The 25,514-nt window shown below is 34.4% G+C and overlaps 3 protein-coding genes and 1 long non-coding RNA gene across 4 annotated transcripts; 2 read left to right on the top strand and 2 right to left on the bottom strand.

The window, feature by feature from the left end:
• Positions 1-177: 177 nt before the first annotated feature.
• LOC136066169 (uncharacterized) lies at positions 178-1,683 on the bottom strand. Its single transcript, XR_010627627.1, has 3 exons — positions 1,591-1,683; positions 340-451; positions 178-221 (listed from the first exon to the last, which is right to left on the bottom strand). It is a non-coding gene; the product is annotated as an uncharacterized LOC136066169 (long non-coding RNA).
• A 542-nt stretch (positions 1,684-2,225) lies between these two features.
• LOC112018351 (large ribosomal subunit protein bL21m) lies at positions 2,226-7,019 on the top strand. The gene is given in 6 exon segments (XM_024050879.2): positions 2,226-2,714; positions 2,717-2,781; positions 2,875-2,955; positions 5,187-5,288; positions 6,289-6,363; positions 6,449-7,019. Coding segments are annotated over 6 exon segments (840 nt in total). The 5' UTR covers positions 2,226-2,341; the 3' UTR covers positions 6,593-7,019.
• Positions 7,020-11,520: 4,501 nt separating this feature from the next.
• Positions 11,521-15,459, top strand: LOC112018348 (phosphoribosylamine--glycine ligase). Its single transcript, XM_024050876.2, has 4 exons — positions 11,521-11,984; positions 13,083-13,456; positions 13,881-14,411; positions 14,765-15,459. Exons 1-4 carry the CDS (start codon positions 11,693-11,695, stop codon positions 15,185-15,187), a joined length of 1,620 nt encoding a protein of 539 aa, XP_023906644.2. The 5' UTR covers positions 11,521-11,692; the 3' UTR covers positions 15,188-15,459.
• Positions 15,460-17,365: 1,906 nt separating this feature from the next.
• Positions 17,366-18,220, bottom strand: LOC112018353 (galactinol synthase 1). The gene is made up of 3 exons (XM_065770041.1): positions 17,915-18,220; positions 17,578-17,700; positions 17,366-17,533 (listed from the first exon to the last, which is right to left on the bottom strand). The coding sequence occupies exons 1-3, from the start codon at positions 18,218-18,220 to the stop codon at positions 17,366-17,368; spliced, it is 597 nt and encodes a 198-aa protein (XP_065626113.1).
• Between the last annotated feature and the right edge of the window lie 7,294 nt (positions 18,221-25,514).

Here is a 25,514-nt window from a genome sequence, read left to right as displayed (position 1 = left end):
GTGATTGACATCTCACCATGCATTGGAAGATGGAACGTATGAGTCTCCGGGCGCCATCGCTCAACTAGGGCCGTTATAAGGCAATTATCTATCTCTCTGGAAGGGCCCTAAACAATCCTTCAAGCCTTAGCAACTTGATAATGTCAATCACCCGATCATCTCGCATTTGAATGTTTGCCCATCTCCTTAGTGCGACCACGGCACGTAAGTGCGCCCGAGTCCTGCAAAATCAATAAAATTATAGTTGTTAGAACTAGAAATACACTTTGAAAGAACTTGCTAACTAAAAGTCAAAGATAACATAAACATTGAAGCGGTTGTTAGAACTAGATATTTCACCTCGCCATTCCAAATGTCCTCTGATCGATGATGTGATTGTCGCGTCAACAATGATCTTATACGCGGACCAGGCTCCAACATCTGTGGCTCCTCATCAATCCGAGGCTCCATACTGCAAAGAGTGCTACTGTGAGATCATTAATACTGTGCTACAATCCTTATTAGCACAATCACAATAGATATTTAAAAATAGAGCAAAATTGATCATCTCATGTATAAATCGCACAAATACAAATACAACAACTCAAATAGACACAACACACACCACATCACAAGCCCTATCAAATAATGAAGACACCCAACATGTCATGTTCTTACCCACTTAGTTCTTAATTTGTACCTTTGTGGTGATTATTTTAAAAATTTATTGTCAAATAATCCTTAATCCAAAATTTGCTCTCAAATTATTCACTTAAAAATAATAAAAACTTTCTTACCCGTAGCCTATGTTAATTTTTTTCACTCATGTTAGTTAGAGGTTGATACACCATAGAACCAAGATTGGCATGAGCAACAATAAAGAAAACAAAATGAGACCAACCAATCCTTGAGAAGCAAACAACACTGATTACTTAGCATATAACATGGGGAAAAAATGAACACAAGCTAAGTATATGCAAGTGCTTTAATAACATTTTCCCAATTTCACTGTTTCTAATCCCCAACAAAATACAAAACAAACAAATATGATTAATAGAATTGTCAAGTCGGAAATAAAATTTATAAATTTTCTTTCAAGCATTTTATCAAACACTATGGATTCAAATAAAATATATAATTACTATTGGGCTCTTTGCAGTGCGAATCCTACAAAAGTTTGGCCTCAATTGACGTTTTAAATGTCAGCCAATCCATACAGATACATGGGTCTGTGCTTCAATTGCACATGCGTGGAGGAGCTTTTATTTTATTTTATTTTATTAACCTTCTTCCTCATTGATCATTCTAAACAAAACCAGATTTTTACTTATCAACTTGTCTTTTCCTTAAGGTCTATAGTACGAAATTTAACAAATTTTCTTAATCAAATCCCCATGTAACATATTTATATCACTTACCCAAAATCTCCACCAGCAAACAATTCAAAAATAAAAATAAAAACAGCATCTACACTCATTATCAACAACCCATTACCAAACAACATCAAAGAATGAGTTCTAACATTTACATTTCTAACAATGCGTAACCCACCATGCAAAAAGCCTAATTCTATAACATAAATTCAGCAAAAGAGGAACGGAGAACTGTTACCTAGCAAGCGAGATGAAGAACGACGAAGACACAAAGCGAAGACTGAAGAACGGCGAAGATAAACAAAGCCGAAGACAGCTCGTGGAGACTGAGAGCACAGGGGTCGCTGATTTCGGAGTGAGAGTGAGTGATTTTGAAATTTGGAAGTTTGAAAATTGGGCGTGAGTGTGACTGAGCGTGAGTGTGACTGAGCGTGAGTGTTTTAGGTTTTATGTTTGTGCAAAGAGTGTTTCTAAAACTGGGTAAAATGAAAAACGTTAAGTAGAACTCGAGTTTTATAAAATCGAGTTCTATTTAGCGAGTTTTCAAAACTCGAGATCCGAGTCGACAAATTTGTCCGAGTCAGCAAATGAATAACGGTAAGAAGGAGTTTTAAAAACTTTGGATCTTGAGTTTTGAAAACTTGAGATGTTAGTATTATATATTCTTTCGTAACCGGGCAACTAACAAAATTCTTAGCAAATTTTAGTTATTTAGAAAGAGTGTTCTACTCAAGTGTCTTACACTCGAGTTTCAAGTGCAATTTCTCAAAGCAAAATTGAGTCCTTTGCACTCGATTCGTTAGAAATCAAATTTGTTTCAAACGTTACCTAATTAATAATATATAATTATTTTTTAATAAAATCCATGTGAATGTTAATGTGTTATTGGAATTAGTCCATCTCAAAACCTAAACCCTCAACAATCAATCTAAAACCCTACTACTACCACTACTCTGTCAGAACTCAAAAGTGAGCTCAACGAGCCATCCATGGCGAACAGACGGTGTCTCCACGCTTTGACCCGCCACACCTCCGCCCTGTTCTCCACAAACCCATCTCTCCCTTCCCTCACTCTCCCTCTCCCACTTCCTCTCTCCAAAACCCAACCCCTAAAACCCTTCCTCTCCGCCCACATTTTCACCACTCCCGAACCCACCCAGCACTGGTCCAACACTCGTCATTTCTCATCCAAAAGAGAAGACGACGACGACGACGACGAAGACGATGATGATGACGAAGACGATGGTGACGAAGATGACGATGACTATGACGACGATGAAGTGGGTGGGGAGCTGAAATTGGTGAAGAGAGAGTACTCTCCGGAGGAGAAAGAGGCCGAGGCGGCGGAGATTGGTTACAAAGTGGTGGCCCACTAGAGCCCTCCGATCGGGTTTTCAAGCGCTACGACCCGGTTTTCGCTGTCGTTCAGGTTCTTCTTCTTCTTTTGTCTTTTGGTGTCGTTTTTTTGATTGGATGTTTATGGAGGTTTTGATTTTTTTTTTGGTTATCTTTTTGTGCTTAGATTGGATCGCACCAGTTCAAGGTGAGCAATGGGGATTCGATTTTCACTGAGAGATTGAAATTCTGCGAAGTGAATGACAAGGTGGGTTGCTATTGAATTTGCGTGATTACTTATAGAACTATGTGTTCATTTGTACTTGGCATTGTTAATTGATAGTCACAGTCAAGGATATCATTTCCATATCATATAAATTATGCAGGGAAAAAAAGAAATAATGGGTTTTGCCAAGTATCTCATTTTGGTGGGAATTCAGAGTTAATGGTTACTTATAGTACTATTTTGAGGGAGAAGTTTTGTACTTAGCATGCCGTGAAAAAAGAAGAAGTTTTGTACTTGGCCGAAATCATTGTTAGTACTTTGGGTACTGACATGAGCAGATATGCTTGCACTTGCCGTGAATTCACTTCTCTATGCAGCTTCTGCATTCAGATGCTCGTACATTTCTTTTCTTAGTTTTTTTCACAGTACCTATCAAAAACATGAGTCACATAGTTGAATTTAATTGCCCATGAGGGAAGATATTACTTTTTGTGCTTATTGGTCATTGCAGCTACATGGTTGAATTTAATTGGGGTACCTAAGTTACAATGTCTCAGGAATTGTACCTTAGTTTTGCCATTATTGCTACAGATCACCAAGCATGCAACTAGATTTGCTGCTAATATAGGATGTCATATGGCATGGTGTACTTGCTGTGTGATAGACTTGCATGAACGGTTCTGAAATGTGCTCTTGGTGGGATCAAAAGAAGTATGGATGGGAATTTAGTCTTGCTTTTGTTCAAAAATAGGGGGGGGGGTTGGAATCATTTTGGTCCTTGGCTAGGTTCAGTTGTGGACTTATTATTTTGTTGGTATCATTGGCTTGGGAAGCATAGCTCTGATATTTGGGATTTGGTTCCAGGTTTGTTTAATTTGGACTATTTGGACTGAATGGAATAGGCGGTCTTTTGAGGATGAGGGAAAAACTGTGGTTTAGTTATTAGAGTATTGCCAGCGGACCCTCTTTGATTGGTCTCGTTGTTGGGGTTATTCTACCCTTTTGGATTTTCTTTCATCTATTAGAATAGATTAGGAGATGCTTCTGTCTTTTTGTTTCTTTTTTTCCTTTGTTCACTACCGTGAACTCTCTGTTTTTCTCTTGCTATTCTTTTATCAATAATATTCTCTTCTTACTTATCAAAAAATAAAAATTTGAGATTATTGTTATTGGTTTTTTTTATCAGTTGACTCAAAAAGCAGATCTTTTTGCTAATAAAGGAGATCTTCGGTCTGAACTTCATGCCTCATAGGTTCCTCTGTCTTTTATTTTATCATAATGAAGAAGGAATTTCAAAACAAAAATGATATCCAATGAAACGAAACAGGATTTATATTTAATCTTGGTTTACCTTAGACGAGAAAGTTTTATAAAACAAGTGGAAGACCATTCGTGCTTAGTAATATTAGATGTTGAGCAGCTAAGGATCAATGTGTTCATTAAATGAGAGGCTGCGATGTAGTTTAAGGTGTAAAAATAGAAGTGTGTATCTTAAACTTAATTTTTTTTTGATAAGTATATCTTAAACTTAATTTGTTGGTAAACCAGTTTCAAAAAAGCTCTCGTAAAAAATCTTAGATGGTTTTGGTTACTGATTTCACATGTTGACTAGCCTCTTTTGCATCATGCTGAATACTCTTTTTATTACGACCTTGTTAGAAACCTTCAGATCATAATATTCTCTGGTGGCCCACAACAATGCAAATAATCTTCCTTCTTTTTCTTCATGCTCACATTTTTTAAAATAAAAGGCCCTGGTATATAAATTTAGAAGCCTTTCCAATGAGACAGTTGGCATTTTACATTGTCTTTGGACCTTTCAAGTCAATAAATTAAATTTTTTGTTAAGTGGTGCCAAATTGGTTATATATCAATTCCATGAACCACTTCATTGGCTCATTCACCTGATGGAGCAAGCCAAAATAGACATAGCAAATTACTTATCAAAAAACATAAAAACAAAGACATAGCAATTCAGCTTATAGAAACTTACATATATTCTCCTTTTTCATTTCTGCTTGGGCTGATTTGCCATGTAATAGCTTTATGATCCATGCTTTCCCTACCTTAACAAAGGAGATGCGATTGAAGGCATTCTTATCCAAGATGGTATTAGGATTGATTTGAGATTGCCTTGATTTCAATTGTGTAGTCTTCTATAGTTTTCTGGGAAGTTATATGTAGTTTTACTTTCCCAACAAAAATTCAATAACCTATCTTTTTCTCTCAAAAAGTGATTACTTTATTAATTTTTCCATCTCTTTCTGTTGCAGTTAATTTTGAACAAGGTTCTTTTGCTTGGCTCTAGTAGTCAGACCATTATTGGTAGGCCCATATTACCAGATGCCGCTGTTCATGCAGTTGTTGAAGAGCATGTGAGTGTGACACTAATCTTCGCTCTCTCTCCATCTCTCTCACATTGTGTTCTCATTTGCATATAATTTTTGCAACCATGTTTGTTTCATGGGATACATTTCTTGCAAAATTAATTCCTTAGGATAAGTGGGATTTCCAATTTGAAGAGTTAATTCAGAAGAGGCAGTCATTATATTTGAGTTCAGAGAAAGATATCCATTTTGATACTTGGAGCCTCTTACAAAGGTCTGGACAAACTTTTCCAGGAAGAACTTTCTATATAAATGGACTGCAATACAAAGAGAAAGAAATAGTAACTAGAGTTTATCTAGCTTCATAAATTACATGAAAACTAACAGCTATGTTATATGCTAAGTTGTGATTATGATCCCAACTCTATAACAGGGGAAAATCAAGAAATAAAAATGGGATTTTTTATATTTTTTATCAAGAAAGTACTGGTTATCTTGAAATTTCTATTCTGTAATCCATGCCATAATGCTTGGGGTTGGCTTCTATGTTTGCCAATAAAGTGCTTTTGCATAATTTTAACCTTGATTTGAAATTGCTAGGTGGACTACTTGAAAGTTCTAAAAAAATGATAAGCCAAATGACCAAATACAAGCAGGGCATATGCCCCAAACTAGTGATGGATGGAGGGGTGCTGGTTTTGAAGGCCCAAGAAACCTCCTAAACCACTACCTAAAGGTGTTGGTGCAAGTTGAAAATTTCTAAAATGCAAGGCAGGGAGAAAATGTATGCAGATCTCTTAATATAACCCCATGTTATATCATTGTGCTAGTAAAGTTTAAGATAGATCACAATGATATTAATTAATTTGCCTATGAAGCAAATTACTCCTGTGATCACCATGTTTATAGACATTATAGTTATCTTTTCACTTTCTCCTTTTTTATTGTCTGGCACCAAACTTTAATGGCTTTTGTGAATTACCAAAAAAGTTACAGCTTCTCTTTTTTGTAAGGCAATTTATATTTTTCTCATGTTGCTCTCTCTCAGGCATTAGATGCAAAGGTAATTATATTCAAGAAAAAGAGAAGGAAGAATTATCGCCGCACCAAAGGACATCGTCAGGTATTTCATAAATCTATGGTCTAAACAATTTTTTTCCGCTACCTCGCAGTGATAATTTTTCTTGACCCATGCTTCTCCTTTTCAGGAACTGACTAAATTAAGGATTACTGATATTCAAGGAATTGAGAAACCTGAAAAACCCTACACTGGGAAGCCTTCAAAGGCTGCTGGGAAGAAGCCAGAAAAGGTTACTGGGAAGAAGCCAGAAAAGGTTGCAGTTGCTGCTTAAGGGGGATTTTTTCCATGGCTATACATCAACAATAATGGCCGTCCATGCTTATAACTCCTGAGTTTTGACTTGTTAATCTTATAGGATGAGCATGATTCCATTCCTAATTTTCTCCATGTACACATCTTGGATGTCTTGTGAGGCAGATAATCTTACCACCAAATTGTGCATGACTCGTAGGACTGGTTGCATTTTTTTTTTTTACGTAGTTTGATTCATGAAGCCTGCTGTAGAATCACCTACTTCTGTTCCCAAACAGAGAGGTTACCGTGGTCTTAAAGAATCGTATTTTCGCTCCTAGATTTTTGCCAAACTCTAGGAGTCTAAAGCATATATTGACATTGTGGATGTGGTTGCCACCTTGTGAGGTACATCTTGTATCTTTTTGAAATGGAATTCGTTTAGTTATTGTGCTCTTGCATAATTATCATAACTTGTACCTTGCGATGATTTTAAATCTGCTAAAGTCAAAAGTTGTGAATCTCTCATGTCTTATATCAAAGTCAGACTATAATTCAATCTCATGAACTGAAACTGGTTCTTAGATTGCATGTGGTTGCCACCTTGTGAGGTACATCTTGATTCTTTTTAAAATGGCACCTATTTGGTTCTTGTACTAATCATAATAATCTTAATTTGTACCTTGCTTTAAATCTTAAATCTGCTAAACTCAAAGGTTGCATGTCTGTCTTCTTGTCTATTATCCAAGTCAGACCATAACTCAATTTCATTAGCTGAAACTGGTTCTTAGAAGGCAGGGATGTGCATGTGAATTGTGATGCATATGTGTAGCGATACCTTTGTCTATGCTGTTGGAAGTGTTCAATTGCATGATCAGAGATGTGCTTGTACCTGTGCACCATTTCCCTTTTTCCTTTCTCTCTCTAGGCTGGTGTAGGTTTTTTGGGCCTTTGGACTTCAGTCTAGCCCAAGACTGATAAATGTGTTTGGTAATTTTTGGGGCCATACTCTTTTTGAACCCTCTTTTTTGCATTCATAATTAGCTAAGGGTTTATACAAAGGTGGTTGACTCAGCAAATTATTTAAAAAAAAAAAAAAAAGTTGTCCTACACTCCAACTGTCCAGCATAGTTCAATTTTGATTTTGCTATGTCTAGGTGAGCTTAATTTTTAATTGGTTTATTTATTTATTTTTTAAATAAATGGTATAAAAAGAATTAGTATAACTAAAATTATTGAGATTAATTGGAAAAGAAAGGATTTAAACCGTGAACATTTCAGCTGGAAACACTTAGAGGTGCTAATTGAGCTACAAAACTTCTAGCAAATAATTGGATATTAAAATAAAACAAAACAAAACATGTTCTTAGTTGTTGATTATGCAAAGAGTTATTTAAACGGAATTAAGAAACATGTATCCTATGGTTGGCTTGGTTGGGAATGATACTTTTCACTTCGGCCATTATACCAATGGGCCCTTTTCTTCCCACCACTACCTTATTGGCTAAGGCCACACAATTTTCAAATTTTCAAGGGTTTTGCGATGCACAATGAGATGAGTGACAATTTTTTAAGTAACTTTTTTTTCACAACAATCAACATAAGATGTGGTGTATAATAAATGTAATAAGATGTTGTAATTGGTGTATAATAAAAGTCACACGTGATAGCAATTCGTCACCTTCACAATTTGTAAAAAAATTTGTCCCTAACAATGAAATTTTATGCATAATTGTTAAAGCCTAAAGAAATCCACTACCAAAATAAATAAAGGTTTGCTCAGTTCACCTCAGCCTTTTGATTTTTTTTTTTTCTAACAAGAGTTGCATTTGATGGGCTATTGGGTCTTTTAAAGAAAACTGATGGGCTTGATTAAAAGAAATGAATTTTGGGTTTAGTTTAATTTGGATTTGGATTGGGCTTTCAAGGCAAAAAGATGTTAGGATTAGGTAGTGAATTATGTAATTTAATGTGGATGGTTCAAGTTTATTGCGCTGGGTTTCAATGTTCCATTATGGTGCTTAACCCAGTTTGTTTGTGACAAACCGGGTTGAAGGGTCAGGACTGGTTGGGTATTTGTGGATCAAACAGGTTGGACCCGATTCATCCTTAAATTAACAATTAAAAATACTAATCAATCTCATGCTAAATTTTTCAACTTGTTAACTTCCGCGATTATAAGTAGTCTACGAAAAGTGATGGGTTCATGTACATTACTTACAGGTTGCAAATTGCACGATCAAACTGCTCTGTTTTTTGATCTTTTTCGGATGTGATTATGCCAACATATATATTCTACGAGTGTTGAGCATGGCAAGAGAGAATGATCCAAGTATAACCTAATATCTACGCATTATTCTTATCATCTATCAAGACACCTTATAAGAAAAGAAATAATTTTTAGTTTTGAGCCAAGAAACACTCATCCTCTCTCTTCTATTTTTATCATCCTTTGGTTGAGATATTTATTCCCTTCATCTAGAAAATTTATCTATTCATTTTGTTTCGTCTAATTAGGTAAAATATTTTTTACCATTAAGTAGAAAAAATAAAACTCAATTTCTTTTTTCTTTTTTCGTCATTTTCTTTGGGATTAGTAGTATAACTTCACTTTTATTCATAAACTGTTTTCATCATTGGTAACATAAATGACATTTTATGAGTCATAAACTATAAAGACCCCCTTTCATAAATAAAAACCATAAGCTTTATTTAAAAAAATTGAATAGTGGAGAAGAATACATGTAATAGAATCTAATAAGATAGTTGAAAGTCAACCGATCCTAAAGTATTAGAATTAAGGCGTTTAAAAGATACTCAAGAGAATCTATACATATATATACACACACACACATATTAGCATAAGAGAATCTTTATCTAAAAATCTATAGAAAAAAAAAAAAAAAAACTATAGAACTAATAGTATGCTAAGTTTTATATTTTTAAAACAGTAAATTGCATGTCTTCAAAAATTTGGGGTTGTTTGGATTATACATCCTAAAATTTCTAAAATTTGATTTTAATCTAAATTTAGTCCTTTTGGTTTAAGGAGTTTTGAGTGATATGATCCAAAAGCTAGTCATGAATATGATCCAAAACTCATAACTAAGTTATCAAAACACATGGGACCCACACAAATTTTTTTGTTTGACTTCATTTTCACATTGTGTTTCCATCACTCAAAACTCACAAATTTTGAGTTAGAGTGATGGAAACACAAAACAAGAATCGTGTTTTCAAAACTGAGATACATAACTCAGTGGCATCATTGTAAATTTTTGAACTCTGTGGAGCCATAGCTTCTTGTTGTCATGTCAGCTCAAGCGTTACCTTCTAGAGCTGTTATGTTGCAAATTCAAGGCAATGACCATTTCTCTTTCTCACTTCCTTAAATATTTAGCCAAAAATTTCCCCCTTTTCTCACTTCCAAATTTCCCCCATTTCTCACTTCTCTTTCTCTGTTTTCCTTTTCTTTTCTCTTCGAATGGCTGATGGTGATGGTGGTGGTATAGGTTGTAGATGGGTTTTGGTGGGGGTTGTGGTGCATCTGGGGTTGGTGTGGAGGAGGCTTGAAGGCTACGGTAGCCGTGGGAGGTGGATCGTTGTTGGCTGGGTTTTAATTCCTGGGTCATTTCGGTCATGGATGGCCCTGGTCGGGATCGTGGAGGCTAATATTGGCTGGGTTGGGTTTGAACGATGTTGGCTGGGTTTGAACCGGTGGTGGGTCTTGCTTTGGTGTGGGTTTTGCTTTAGTGTTGGTTTTGCTTCGATTGTTTGTTGGCTGGGTTTGAATGGTGATGGGTTTTGCTTCGGTGTGGGTTTTGCTTCGATTGGGTTTTGGCTGGGTTTTGCTTCGATGTAGGGCGGCTAAATAGGTGAGCAAAAGATGCGGTCGCTTAAGGCCCCAAGTAAAAAAAAGGCCCCAAATTTTAACCAATAGGGTTATTTATAATAATAAATAAAATAATATTTTTTTACCAGATTAAAAACAAATAAAAAAGAGAGAAAAATGCAACGTTCACAATATTTTTCACAACATTTTACAACTAATGCTAAGTAGTAGGTTGTTACAACCTGTTATTGATGGCAAAAAAATAATTATAGTGATAATTTCAAATAAAAAACAAAAACAACTTAAAACCTAGGATTTGTTGTAAAAAAATATTGTGAATATTGCACTTCTAAAAAAAAAAAAATAATAATAAGAGTTTTACTAGTTTTACTAGTTACCACTTACTTACACTATCAATCTGCCACATCAATAACTATGAAAAATTTTGTCAAATTTTTTCTTTTATAAAATTTCTAAAAAAAAAAGGAAAAAAATTCCTAAGTAGTCCATGTTAATTAGTAGTAATTTTGCACCTAAAACAAGATAATCAATTTTGCTTTAGTCCCCCAAATGCATCAAGCTCCCTTGCTTTGGTGATGGGTTTTCTTTGGTGTTGGCAGTGGTGGTTTAATGGTGGGTTTGTGGTTCAATGGTGGCTAGTGTTTCAGTGGTGGTAGTGGGTGGTTCCATGGTGACTTAGTGGGAGAAGTAAAGCAGAAGTTTTTTGGTTAATGAGACGCAGGTAGCAACAGTAGGCAACACTCAGTAGTGTCAGTGGTGGGTTCAAGTTTTGGAAAAAAGTTGTAGAGATATGTAACTTAGAACCGAGTCCAAATATGTGTTTTTAATTTTTGAGTATGGTGAGGTTTGAGTAGGAGTTATAAGTTTTGGATTTGAGTTATGAGTTTTGAAAATTGAGTTATGAAAACTCAGCTACCTCTAAACCAAATGGGTCCTTAGTTTCTATGTTTAGTTCTGTTAAGTGCCATTGAAGAATTTTGTTTTTGGCAAATCCGCCCAAACTACACCGTTTTTACGAAGGAGAGAATACTTGTGCCAAGAGCAGACCTGTCAACAAAGTTTAAAAAATGCAAAACTCAAGCTCCAATCGACACCGTTTCAGCCAAGTTATAAAATCAAAAAACCAAAACCCCACGAAGCCTCACACTCCCAGAATCGCAGAGCAGGTCATCGTGAACCCATCAGCCCGACCAGATAAGTTCCTAGGCGGCGGCGGCCACAGCGACGGTGAGTTTCATTCCTCCAATTCCCCAACAGCAACAGACAAAAAAAAAAAAAAAAAAAAACATGTCTTGCGCCACTACCACCTTCAACCTCGGACCTTCACTGAGACTACACAACTACAGCTACAACTACAACTACAATAACAACAACCTGCGATTTCCGAAGCCCTTTGCTCACTACTTCGCTGTCGCTAACAACAACAACAACAACTACAGCAACAACACTTCCTCGTACGCTGTGGGTACCCTCTTTTCCATTTCAACCAATCATCGCTCTCCCTCATTCAACGGCTCACGATCGTCTTCCTCTCCCTTCATCATCTGCTCTTCTCTCAAATCTCAGCCGTCTGTCTCTCGTAAGTATATCTTTTTTTCTTTTTCTTTTTTAATATTAATTTATGTGTTCTAATTTCACAAATAATTTGATAAATTTAAGAGAAAGTTACAGTATTTTTTAAAAAATATTGCGAATTATTATTGTGATCAGTATTGTTGTTGTTGTTGGTTAGTTTTACTGTATTATGTTGAATGATTCTGCTAAAATTCAGTGAATTCTCCTGTTATTTCTCAAATTTATCAGTGCAAAAAAAGCTTATATATTTCTCTTTTTAATTTCTAGCTATTTCTCAAATATTTTGCTATATTTTTAGAGAAAATTACAATTATATGAAAAAAAAAATTGGGAAATGGGCTTTCTTTGAATAAAGTCAAAATCTGTTCTTGTGGATGGCTTGATAAATAATTATTAGGCTTTGAAGTGGTTTTAAATGCATGAGCTATATTATATGTTAAGATTTACTTGGAGTAATCCTGTTGAAGAAGCACATATATAGTTAGTTTTCTTTAACTAGCTTTTTAGTCACTATTTTAAAATGGTCGTTTCCATGTGAATAGACGAACTGTAATAATTAGCAATGTAGTAGTGAATCCGTACCTGATATTGCAGGAGTTTTATTCACATATTAGTCCATTTCTTTAGTAAGTCTTGATTTGAGGTTCCCTGTTGAAGCCAGATGTATCGTGTGTATGCTTGCGCATACACATCGATTCTCTGTCTGAATTTAGCATTGAGGGTTTCTTGACCTTGGCTATGGACCTATGGTGGTGAGACTTGAGAGGCTGAGGATTTGTTCTGGTGTTGTTCAAATATGGTTGTTCTTATTCATGTTAGGGGAGAAAATAAATTATTAGCTCTGCATCACTTTAGTGACTGATAGGTTAACAGTCGTCCTGAAAGCTTATTTATTTAATTTTTAAAAACTTCTCTAACCCTTTGCAAGGAGGTTTGGGGAATCAGTGGTCTCGTCACCATCATTAACACTAGTCAAATTTAAGGAGTTATTCTTTTTTGAAAAATTACTGTTGATTCATGCAAAGATATGAGCCTATGAGGTATTGGTTTAATCTGCTTTGCATAGTAATTAACCGGTCCTCTTTATTTACTAATGTTGCAGAAGAGAGGGTGGTAGTTTTGGTCATTGGTGGAGGGGGAAGGGAACATGCACTTTGTTATGCTTTGCAGCGATCTCCCTCCTGTGATGCTGTCTTCTGCGCACCTGGTAATATTGGGATTTCCAACTCAGGGAATGCCACTTGTATTTCAGACCTTGACATCTTTGACAGCTCGGCTGTAATATCCTTCTGCCACAAATGGGGTGTGGGGCTGGTTGTTGTGGGACCAGAGGCTCCTCTTGTTTCAGGCCTTGCAAATGATCTGGTTAAGTTTGGAATTCCAACTTTTGGCCCTTCAGCAGAGGCTGCTGCTTTGGAAGGTTCCAAAAACTTCATGAAGAATTTGTGTGACAAATATGGAATTCCTACTGCTAAGGTTTATCCTCCTTTCTTTAATCCATCAAACCAAGAGAAGAGCAATCTCCCTTCATCTCATTGTGTTAAATATTTTTTAGAACTTTAGTGCGAATTATTGTAGCTTTCATTTTCTAAAGTTCCTTATAGCGGCACAGTGGTATGCTATTTCTGTTTATATTTGTGTGTGTGTGTGTGTGTGTGTGTGTGTGTAGTTTCTTCTCTATTGGACTGAAAAAGTGAGAATTGACCACAGTTTTCCCTATTGCCATCAATATTCTTTGTCTTCTTTTTTTAATGGGCATTTCTTTCCTTTCTTTTGACTGTTATATCTACTATCTTTTTCTATTTTAACAAATTTCAAGTCTGCAATTTCTTTGCTTTCTCATTATTGTGTCACCATTTTCCCACAAATTTCCTTAAGAATTTATTATTCAATTGTGCAGTATAAAACATTTACAGATCCATCTGCTGCAAAGCAATACATTCAAGAGCAAGGAGCACCAATTGTTATCAAAGCAGATGGGTTGGCAGCTGGAAAAGGAGTTGTAGTTGCTATGAGTGTGGAGGAAGCATGTGAAGCTGTTGACTCAATGCTTGTGAAGGGTGATTTTGGTTCTGCAGGTTGCTGTGTTATTGTTGAAGAATATCTAGAAGGAGAAGAAGCATCTTTTTTTGCCCTGGTGGATGGAGAGAATGCCATACCTCTAGAGTCTGCTCAGGACCATAAACGAGTTGGAGATGGCGATACAGGGCCCAATACTGGTGGGATGGGGGCATATTCTCCAGCACCCATCTTAACAAAAGAACTTCAGGCATTGGTCATGAAATCTATAATTCTTCCTACAGTAAATGGAATGGCTGCAGAAGGGTGTAAGTTTGTTGGGGTTTTGTATGCTGGGCTTATGATTGAGAAGAAGTCTGGCTTACCAAAGCTGATTGAGTACAATGTGCGCTTTGGAGATCCAGAATGCCAGGTCAGTTAACAGACACTAAATTGATATTTATTCTATGGTCCAACATATAATTAGATACTGTGGACCCTGCTGGCTTTGAAGCATGATAGCAGGATGCAAATTTTGGTCAGGCTTTGAATGTGGTATCTTCATAAATTATTTTGACTTCAAAATTCAATCCTGTATGGCTAACTTAGTTCAGTTAGCTATGGTGCTGTTACTGTTTGGGAAGTCATTAAAATTTTCTTTTCTTTGCTTATATTAATCTTTTGGCACTTCCCAGTAACCCTCTTAGTTGTCAAAAAAAAATTTATGTTTTTGGTGACATATTGAACTGGATTCTTTTGGCCCTGTTTGCCCTTAATGATGAACAGGTCTTGATGGTTCGGCTGGAGTCTGATCTGGCACAAGTTTTCCTTGCAGCTTGTAGAGGAGAGCTGAGTGGGGTATCCCTGAACTGGTCCCCAGGTTCAGCCATGGTAGTGGTAATGGCAAGTAAGGGTTATCCTGGGGCCTATGAGAAAGGATCTGTGATTCGAAATCTTGAGGAAGCAGAGCATGTTGCTCCATGTGTTCAGATATTTCACGCTGGAACTGCCCAAGACTCAGATGGTAATATCATTGCCATGGGAGGACGCGTTCTTGGGGTTACTGCCAAGGGAACAGATCTTGAAGAAGCACGGGAACGAGCTTACCAAGCTGTTGAGGAAATTAATTGGCCAGGAGGATTCTACAGGCGGGATATTGGTTGGAGAGCACTGCCCCAGAAACAATTTGCTACAAAGAGGGTGAACTAATGTGAGAAAATAAAGGTGGCTCATTTGGAAAACAAATGTTGTTGAATATTTAAAAATGGCTCACGATAGAAATTAACCAAGGAAGAAAAAGGTCCTCTTGTTGGCGGACTTTTTTGGCTTATAAAATTTTCATGTCATATTACTGACATTGATTCCATCTTTTTTGTATCCAAAGATTGAGCCAAAAAAGTTCAGCATTACTCAACACATAGGTCTCAGGCTAAGTAACATTTCCCAATTTTTCTATGAGATAAACCTGGGTTCAAGTCCTCTTTCCATTTGTTGAAAAAAAAAAAAAAAAAAAAAAAAGTAGAAGCCAAAATTGGCGTAGTTTGGTTGTTACTTTTGGAGATGTGAATATATATATATATATATATATATTTTAAAGATTTGATTTTCTATATGTTTAGGATATTTTCAATGTGGCAAAAAGAAGAGAGGATACCTTCAGTAAGGTTGTTGCAGTGTGTTTGTCAAATTTAGTTAGGGAGAAAAGTAGTGAGGTAAAGGGGAATGGCGAAAAATGAAGTTTGTAGTATCTTCTTTTGTTAGCATGGAAGGAAAAGATGTGAAAATGAAGTTAGAGAAAAGTATGGTTTACTTGAGATGGTATGATGATTAATTTGTGCCAAAGAGAAAAGCTGAACTCAAGATATGAAGCTAACTATTATACATATTTCGAAAGAGCACATTGAATTGAAATACATGATTTGATGTAAAGGAAAACAAACATTTCATTTGTCAAAAAAAAAAAAAAAAAAAAAAAAAAAAACAAACAAACATTTTCATTGTAATTTGGCCCCAATGAAAAAGAACAAAAAAACAATTTTTTGAGCTAAAGAGTGCCAAGCCCCTTGTAGGGATACCTTTGGGTGTTTTCAACAAAGAGGTTAGGGGTTTAAATTTCCCTTATCGAATTATTAAAAAACAAATGTGAGTTAAAATAACAAATCATGGGAAAGTGATTCTTTCAAAAACAAATAAAGAAAAATCATGTGAGTATTTTGTAGGGAGATTACTTTCCAACATTAAAGGAGCTATTTAAGGAGTGAAATATGTAAATACAATGATGTAATGAATAACACCTTGATTGTAAAATATATAATGTTATTGCTTTCCTTACTTGATCAACTACTTTATATTGAGTTTTGAGTACAAGTAGGTGGTCTTGATAGAGCCTTGATTGTAAAGTGCGTAAGCCTCATAATCTAGTGTAAGTCAGTAGTCTGGACAAGTTAGGAAAGCCAGAAAATTATGCACACTCTTGATGATTAATGAATGGTGACACCATGCCATTCATTAATGGTTTTTAATGGTTCTAAAACGTATAGTTTCTTAAGGAATTAATTAAATTACTGATTTTGTTACATAACCTTCACTTCAAAAAAGAAATGTTAATCAAGTTGCAAGGGTTGAGATTTAAAAAGATCTTCATTATGATAGCAAAGGATTAACCATAAATATTATTACTAATTTCATAAAATTGAAAAAGACTGTCACATTAAACATATAGTAAATAACAACGAGATAATTCGGGGAACAATGGCTAATAAAAACGCAATGATATCCCACACTAATTATTTTGGCTGTATCTTAGATAGCAATCTACCCTACTTGTCTCTCAAAAAATAAGGACAAGTGGTAGCACTTAACAATACTAAAACTAATTGCAACATAGAAAAAAATAATTCTAAAGCTAATCAAGCAGCCGATGGAGCATTCTTGTCATGATCAGCAATGATATTCTTATAATCCAAAGACTCATCATCATAAATATCCCACCATTTTTTCACTAGATTCTTGATATCTTCCCTCTGCATGTTTTCTTCTTTCCCAGTGTACCTCCAAGGCTTTGAACCCTTTATCATATACACAAGGAGACAAATTAATTATTAGTAAATATAATACTAATTAAGTATAAGATGCTATAATTGAAATCAACCAAAAGATTAACATACCGCAGCACAATAGTGGGCAACTTTTATTTCATCAAAGTTGAAATTTTCAGGGTGGCGCCACAGCATGGCTAAAACAAGGTTGTATATGGGAGGGATGGGCTTGTAAATGTCCTTAAGTACATGTTAAGGAAGTCCTACAAAAGATAACCCAAAATTTAGTATATTTTAGTGAAACAAATTGAAAATATGGTACTGACAGTATATAATATATAACCAAAAATTAAATCAAAATTACCTGCTCAGCAAATAAAGTAGGAGGGGTGACTTTGACAGTCTCCAAAATATCATGGTAAGTTGAAAGTTTTGGCTCATAGACAAACATGCCTGCATTGAAGTAAAGTGGGGGAGGTGAGCCCAACTCAGCTGGCCACTGAACCCTCTCTGGGCACTGTTGGCAATAGCCAATGTTGTTTGAGTAGAATTGATCCATACATTCTCACAAAAGCAATCCATCACAGCATAAAAGTATCCATCAGGCAAGTCAAATAGGTGATCAATATTGCCAAAAACTTGTATGTCACCATCCAAGTAGATCAACTTGTCATACTCTTCAAACTACATGAGGAATGCCAATAATCAAATCACTTATTAATTATAGCATACAATATATAGAAAAAAGAAGATATAATATACTTGGTATAACGAGTGCTTTCAAAGAAAAGATATAAAAACTTGGTAGTGTATTTCATGTTTTAAATGTGGACAACAAAAAAAAAATGTATATATCGTGCATGAAATCATGAACATATATTGTGTAGCAAAGATTTACCTCCCAAATACGAAGTTTTGAGTAGTTGATGACATAGTATGCCATAGCAAACTTAGCAGTGTGATTCTCTGGAGGGCTTAAAGGCTCAATCTCACGTAAAATACATCCCTGAGATTCAAGGATGCAACGGTGCTCCTCAGGCACATCAGGCAACATGGCCACCACAAGAGGATAGGCAGACTTGGCCTTTCTTAGGCCCTTAGCCAAACCAACCACACCTTTCACATAGTCTCCAGCACCAGCCAAAAAGGTCACATAGGCTCTCTTAGGGAAATTCACACTCTTGGCTGTTGCTTCTAGTGCCATTCTTGGGGTTGAAAGGAAGAGAAAGAAACAAGATTTTTAATGGAAGGGAAAGAACAAAAATCACGAAGGTCTAGCAAGATGGTTTTTGAAGAATAGGGTTGTGGCTGTATATATAGGCAGTATGTGGTGGTGAAAAATGGTAACGTTTGATATTAGGGGAAATGAATTATTCTTAATGTATCTTTTTTGCCAAAAATCATGGTACTGATATGGTTCGAAATATATATACTTTATGGAAAATGTTAGAACTATATATACTTTATGGAAATATATATTCTTATGTATCTTTTATTGTTAGGGATTTTTTTTTTTTCAACTTGTTATAGGGATATTTTGTTGTGATTGTCATTTGTTTCCCTCTCTTACCTTTAAATCTCAAAATTTGTTAGTGAGTAATCAATTCCAAAATTTCTGAGATTTGCTATGCAAGCATTTAGCATATATTCCATATTTAACGATTAAGGAATCACTTTTAATGCAATCATCTAATTTTTTTATAAAAGGTAGTTGCGATTAAAAACCGGGGTAAACTTATTGCATATTATTTCCATTAGGTTTACAACGGTTTTCTTTTTCAACTTTATCTTAATTTATAGAATATTCTCCTATCATGTATTCTTTTTACATCTCTTGGGCAAATACGTTTCACAGTCGGATAATTCGACCGTACTCCCGAACCCCCCCACCCCCCCCCCACCCTTTTTTTAAGGTACGATGCTCACTAGTAGGCACAAAACATCACATTTGATGGTACTATCTTCATATTGTGCAGTACTAACATCACATGTGACTGTACTTTGTCACATTAGTGGTTGTTTTTTTTTTTTTTCATATTTGATGGTACCATTCTCACATTGTGTAGTACAACATTACATGTGACTATACTTTTATCACATTTAGCGATTCCCTTATTTTTTTTTTCTCATATTTGATAATACCATCTTACATTATACAGTACCAACATCAATGTGACTGTACTTTTGACACATTTGGCGATTCCCTTATTTTTTTTTTCTCATATTTGATAATACCATCGTTAATTGTACAGTACCAACATCACATGTGACTGTACTTTTGTTAATTCGGTGGTTTCTTTATTTTTTTTTTTCACATTTGATGGTGTCATTCTCACATTGTGCAATACCAACATCACATGTGACTGTACTTTTGTCACATTCGCGATTCCTTATTTTTTTTTCTCATATTTGATAATACCATCCTTATATTGTACAATACCAACATCACATGTGACTGTACTTTTGTCACATTCGGTGGTTCCTTTTTTTTTTTTTTTTTTTTTTTTTTTTTCACATTTGATGGTACCATTCTCAATTGTGCAGTACCAACATTACATGTGACTGTACTTTTGTCACATTCGGCGATTCTCTTATTTTTTTCTCATATTTGATGATACTATCCTTACATTGTACAGACAACATCACATGTGACTGTACTTTTGTCACATTCGGTGGTTCTTTATTTTTTCTCATATTTGATGGTTCCATTATCACATTAGGCAGTACCAACATCACATTTGATCGTATTTTTCTACATTTGGTGGTACTTTAATTTTTTCCTCACATTTCGCAAATCCATTGTCACATTGGGCTGCACAAACATCACATTAATTATATTTTGTCACATTCGACAGTTCTATTATTTTTTCTCACTTTTATGGTTCTATTGTCACATTGGGTAGTACTAACATCACATTTGACCATACTTTTGCCACATTGATTGTACTTGTATTTTTTTCTCACATTTGATAGTACTGTTCTTAAATTATGAGTACCAACACACATGTGACTGTACTTTTGTCACATTTGATGGTTCTTTTTTTTTTCCCCTTTATTTAATGGTTTCATTGTCACATTAGGCAGTACTAATATCTTATTTGATCTGTTTTTCTCACATTTAGTGGTACTTTAATTTTACTCACATTTGACAGTTCCATCCCTCATTGGGATTTGGGCAGTACAACATCACATGTAACCATATTTTTGTCACATTTGATAGTTCCCTTATTTTTTTCTCACATTCGGTGGTTCCATTTTCAAATTAAGTAGTACCAACATCACATATGACAGTACTTTTGCCACATTCGATTGTACTTTTTTTTTTCTAACATTTAATGGTACCATTTTCAAATTGTGCAGTACCAAAGTCATATGTGAATGTACTTTTGTCACATTTCGTGGTTCAATTTTTTTTCCTGGTTCAATGATGGTTTTATTGTCACATTAGGCAGTACCAACATCACATTTGATCGTACTTTTCTCACATTTGGTTGTACTTTAATTTTTTTTTTCTCACATTTGATAGTGCCGTCCTCACATTGTGCAGTACCAACATCACATGTGATTGTACTTTTGTCATATTTGGTGCTCCCCTTATTTCTTTATCACATTTGATGGTTCCATAATTACATTAGGCAGTACCAAAATCACATTAGACTGTACATTTCTCACATTCGGTGGTACTTTTGTCACATTCGAGGGTTCCCTTTATTTTTTCTCGCCAATTACGATAATACCCTCGAAAACTACAAAATGACTGAAATACCCTTAGAACCTAAAAAATGACAAAATCACCCTAAAACTAAAAAAAAAAAAAAATAAAAAATTACTATAAAACCCAAATAATGACTGGAATAACCATGGAACTTAAAAAATGACCAAAATACCCTTAGAAAAAAATTGACCAAATGACCCTAAAACATATAATTAAAAGAAAAAAAAAAAGAAAAAGACCAAAATTACCATAAAACCTAAAAAATGACTGAAATAACAATGAAGCCTAAAAAATGACCACATGATCTTGAAATTAGAAATTGACCGAAATGACCTTGAAACAAAGAAAATGACTAAAATGACCTCATAACCTAAAAAGTAACTGAAATACCCTTATGACCTAAAAAATGACTTAAATATTTATAATCCACTTAATAATATAAAATTTACAAAGGAAAAAAATGATTTTTTTTAACCCAGTAATTGATTTCTTGAAAGTAAAGTACCATACAAAACAAAAGAAAAAGAAAAGATAAAGATAAATCACTCCAAGGTCCACAATCTAAATACTAATCATTAACTTAAATATTTATAATTCATTTAATAATACAAAATTAAAATTTTTTTTTACTCAATACTTGATTTCCTGGAAGTAAAGTACCATACAAAAAGAAAAAAAAAAAATATATATATATATATACATACATATATATATATATATATATATATATATATAAAGATAAATCTCCCTATAGTCCATACTCTAAATACTAATTACTATACTAAATATTTATAATCCAATTAATGATAAAAAATTTACAAAGAAAAAAAAAGTGAAAAAAAATTTACCTAGTACTTGATTTCTTAAAAATAAAGTACCATACAAAAGAAAAAGAAAAAGAAAAAAGAAATCACTTCATAGCCCACAATATAAATACTAATTACTGGTGGGGGGATTTTGGTCCCAGACCTTGCAGTCTATTTGTCCGCTTTGGATCCGAGGACCTCATAGCTTTGTCCTCTTTGCGAGTGTGGAAGGCATGCTTATGCACTTTGTGCTTTTTGCAACGTCCATCCCACATCGCTTAGAGAAGCGCCCCACCTATGCCTTATAAGCAAGAGCTCAAGGCATAAGTGTACCACTACACACATGTGAGTAGTGGTAGAGGTGTGCCTTGCACTTCGGTGTTGGCAACAAAACCGTGCGGACGTTACGAAGCATGCCACCCAAAGGGTCAGGCGTTGCAAGCATGCCCAAAGCGGACAATATTGGAGATGGGCACTGCCCTCAAAAGCGCCTTTTTGTGGGGGATTTTGGTCCCAGACTTCGCAGTCTATTTCTCCGCTTTGGATCCGAGGACCTCACGGCTTTGTCCTCTTTACGAGTGTGGAAGGCATGCTTATGCACTTTGTGCTTTTTGCAACGTCCGTCCCACATCGCTTAGAGAAGCGCCCCACCTATGCCTTATAAGCAAGAGCTCAAGGCATAAGTGTACCACTACTCACATGTGAGTAGTGGTAGAGGCGTGCCTTGCACTTCAGTGTTGGCAACAAAACTGTGCGGACGTTGCGAAGCATGCCACCCAAAGGGTCGGACGTTGCAAGCATGCCCAAAGCGGACAATACTGGAGATGGGCACTACACTCAAAAGCGTCTTTTTGTTGGGGGGGGGGATTCGGATCCAAAGCAGACAAATAGACTGCGGGTCTGGGACCAAAATCGCCCCTACAATTACTATCTTAAATATTTATAATTCACTTAATAATATAAAATTTACAAAAGAAAAAAAAAGTGAAAAAAAAAATTACCTAGTACTATTTGATTTCATAAAAGTAAAGTATCATACAAAAAAAAAAAAAAAGAAATATAGATAAATCACTCCATAGTCCACAATCTAAATACTAATTACTATCTTAAATATTTATAATCCACTTAATAATATAAATTTACAAAAGAAAAAAAAAGTAAAAAAAAAAAAAAAAAATCCAATACTTGATTTCTTGAAAGTAAAGTACTATACAAAAGCAAAAGAAAAAGAAAAGATAAATCACTTTGCAGTCTACATTCTAAATACTAATTACTAATTTAATATTTATAATCTACCTAATAATATAAAATTTACAAAAGAAAAAAAAAAGTGAAAATAAATATTTACCCAATACTTGATTTCTTGAAAGTAAAGTAGTATACAAAAAAAAAAAAAAAAAGGATAAAGATAAATCACTCCATATTCCACAATCTAAATACTAATTATTATCTTAAATATTTATAATCCACTCAATAATATAAAATTTACAAAAGAAAAAAAAAGTTAAAAAAAAACATTTGCCTAGTACTTGATTTCTAGAAAGTAAAATATCGTATAAAAAGAAAAAGAATAACAATGGATAAAGATAAATCACTTCACATTTTATACTCTAAATACTAATTACTATTTTAAATATTTATAATCCACTTAATAATATAAAATTTACAAAAGAAAAAATAAAGTGAAAATTTTCTTTTCCTTGTATTTGATTTCTTAAAAGTAAAGTACCATACCAAAAAAAAAAAAAAAAAGAGAGATAAAGATAAATCACTCTACAGTCCACAATCTAAATACTAATTATTATGTTAAATATTTATAATCCACTTAATTATATAAAATATATAAAAAAAAAGGTGAAAAAAATTACCTAGTACTTGATTTCTTGAAAGTAAAGTATCATACAAAGAGAAAAAGAAAAAGAAAAGATAAATCACTCCGCAGTCCACATTCTAAATACTAATTACCACATTAAATATTTTTAATCTACTTAATAATATAAAATTTACAAAAAAAAAAAGTGAAAAATGATTTTTTTTTTTTTACCTAGTATTTGATCTCTTAAAAGTAAAGTACCATACAAAAAGAAAAAGAAAAAGAAAAGATAAATCACTTTGTAGTCTACACTCTAAATACTAATTATTATCTTAATTATTTATAATTCACTTAATAATATAAAATTTACAAAAAAAAAGTAAAAAAAAAAAAAATTACCCAATACTTTTAATGCAATCATCTAATTTTTTTATAAAAGGTAGTTGCGATAAAAAACCGGGGTAAACTTATTGCATATTATTTCCATCAGGTTTTCAACAGTTTTCTTTTTCCACTTTATCTTAATTTATAGAATATTCTCCTATCATGTATTCTTTCTACATCTCTTGGGCAATACGTTTCACAGGTATGTTTGGCAACGAGAGTGAAAATATTAACACAAGCTTGAAGTTCATTAGCCAAAAGCAATAAATAATCAAACAAAATGATCACATCAACAATAACTATCGAATTATCATATATATATATATATATATTTAGGCTTTGATCATGCTACTTTTTTGTAAAATTTAACCATAATATAATATTAAAAGAGTGGTTTCTATTTGTAACTTGCAATTTGAGTAATATTACGTACTTTTGCATAAGTCCATCATTGACAACACATTTTGTACACTAGTTACAATACTTCATGTTAATGGTTGTAAAAAAAAAAAAATTATGCCTTTAATTTTATTGACTTATAAATCCTTCTTTTCGTGTTTCATAAATTTATTAAGACGAAAATGCATTTTTCGTCTCTACATTTTGGGTCAATTTCCATTTTGGTCCCAAAATTGATTTCTTTGCAAATTTCATCCCTAAAAAAAGAAAATCGTTTTTAAAATGGTCCCTGCCGTCAACCCACTCACGGAAACCTACTACGTGGCAGACGGAATGCCGTTTTTACTGACGTGGCGCTGACGTGGTCATTAAAATATTATTAAAAAAGATTATTTGGCATTTTTTAAATGCCACATCAGCATTTTAATTTTTTTTAAAAGCCATGTCAGAAAATTTAAACAAAAAATAAATTAAAATTTTTAAAAACAGCCTAAAATCTAACTTAATCATTTTTTTTTTTTTAACTTTTCATTAATTTTTCGTAAGAACATAACAGTTTGTTCTTCGTGTTCTTCCCAAATCCAAGAAACAAACCCAGCAAACAAATCCAATCTCCAGCAACCAAATCCAATCTCCATCACTGCCAGGAAAACAAAAAATAAATCCAACAAACCCATAAACTCGTAAATTTCACATTCAAATTATCAAATTCCTATTCCAAATTCATCTTGATCATGAATCCTGAATATTCAATCCCAACAACAACCCAGAATATTCAATCCCAGGAAAAAAAGAATAGAAACCCACCTTTTTTTTTAACTTTTCATTAATTTTTCGTAAGAACATAACAGTTTGTTCTTCGTGTTCTTCCCAAATCCAAGAAACAAACCCAGCAAACAAATCCAATCTCCAGCAACCAAATCCAATCTCCATCACTGCCAGGAAAACAAAAAATAAATCCAACAAACCCATAAACTCGTAAATTTCACATTCAAATTATCAAATTCCTATTCCAAATTCATCTTGATCATGAATCCTGAATATTCAATCCCAACAACAACCCAGAATATTCAATCCCAGGAAAAAAAGAATAGAAACCCACCATCTCCCTTGTCAACCCAATCATATGGGTTTGAGAGCCACTGCCTGGGGTGGCGGCATTGGTGAACGGCAGGGGTGGAGGTAAGGGTTTTGGGAATGGCTAAGATCAGGCCAGATCACAACCCAAACTGATTCGAATCAGCGGACCCAACCACCGATCTGTGTTCACAACACCCACCGATCCGAGTTCACCAAAACCACCAAGCGGCGGCGCTCTTCTTCACCAGACCCAGTTCTCCAAGCCTTCACTGCTCACATTCTTTAATCAAACCCACCAAAT

Source organism: Quercus suber, unplaced genomic scaffold (genome assembly GCF_002906115.3).
Source record: "Quercus suber isolate HL8 unplaced genomic scaffold, Cork oak 2.0 scaffold_167, whole genome shotgun sequence".
In the NCBI taxonomy this organism is placed as follows: Eukaryota; Viridiplantae; Streptophyta; class Magnoliopsida; order Fagales; family Fagaceae; genus Quercus; species Quercus suber.
The sequence above is the reverse complement of the archived record's forward strand: the minus strand, read 5'-3'. Positions and strand labels throughout refer to the sequence as shown.

What these genes read in the sequence shown, in the direction of transcription:
- LOC112018348 (XM_024050876.2), top strand. Translation starts at nt 11,693, where the DNA reads ATGTCTTGCGCCACTACCACCTTCAACCTCGGACCTTCACTGAGACTA. An exon ending in ATGGAATTCCTACTGCTAAG is followed by an intron (nt 13,457 to 13,880) that starts GTTTATCCTCCT and finishes TCAATTGTGCAG; the next exon opens with TATAAAACATTTACAGATCC. An exon ending in TTGGAGATCCAGAATGCCAG is followed by an intron (nt 14,412 to 14,764) that starts GTCAGTTAACAG and finishes AATGATGAACAG; the next exon opens with GTCTTGATGGTTCGGCTGGA.
- LOC112018353 (XM_065770041.1), bottom strand. Translation starts at nt 18,220, where the DNA reads ATGGCACTAGAAGCAACAGCCAAGAGTGTGAATTTCCCTAAGAGAGCC. An exon ending in CAAAACTTCGTATTTGGGAG is followed by an intron (nt 17,701 to 17,914) that starts GTAAATCTTTGC and finishes TTCCTCATGTAG; the next exon opens with TTTGAAGAGTATGACAAGTT. An exon ending in TGGATTGCTTTTGTGAGAAT is followed by an intron (nt 17,534 to 17,577) that starts GTATGGATCAAT and finishes TATTGCCAACAG; the next exon opens with TGCCCAGAGAGGGTTCAGTG.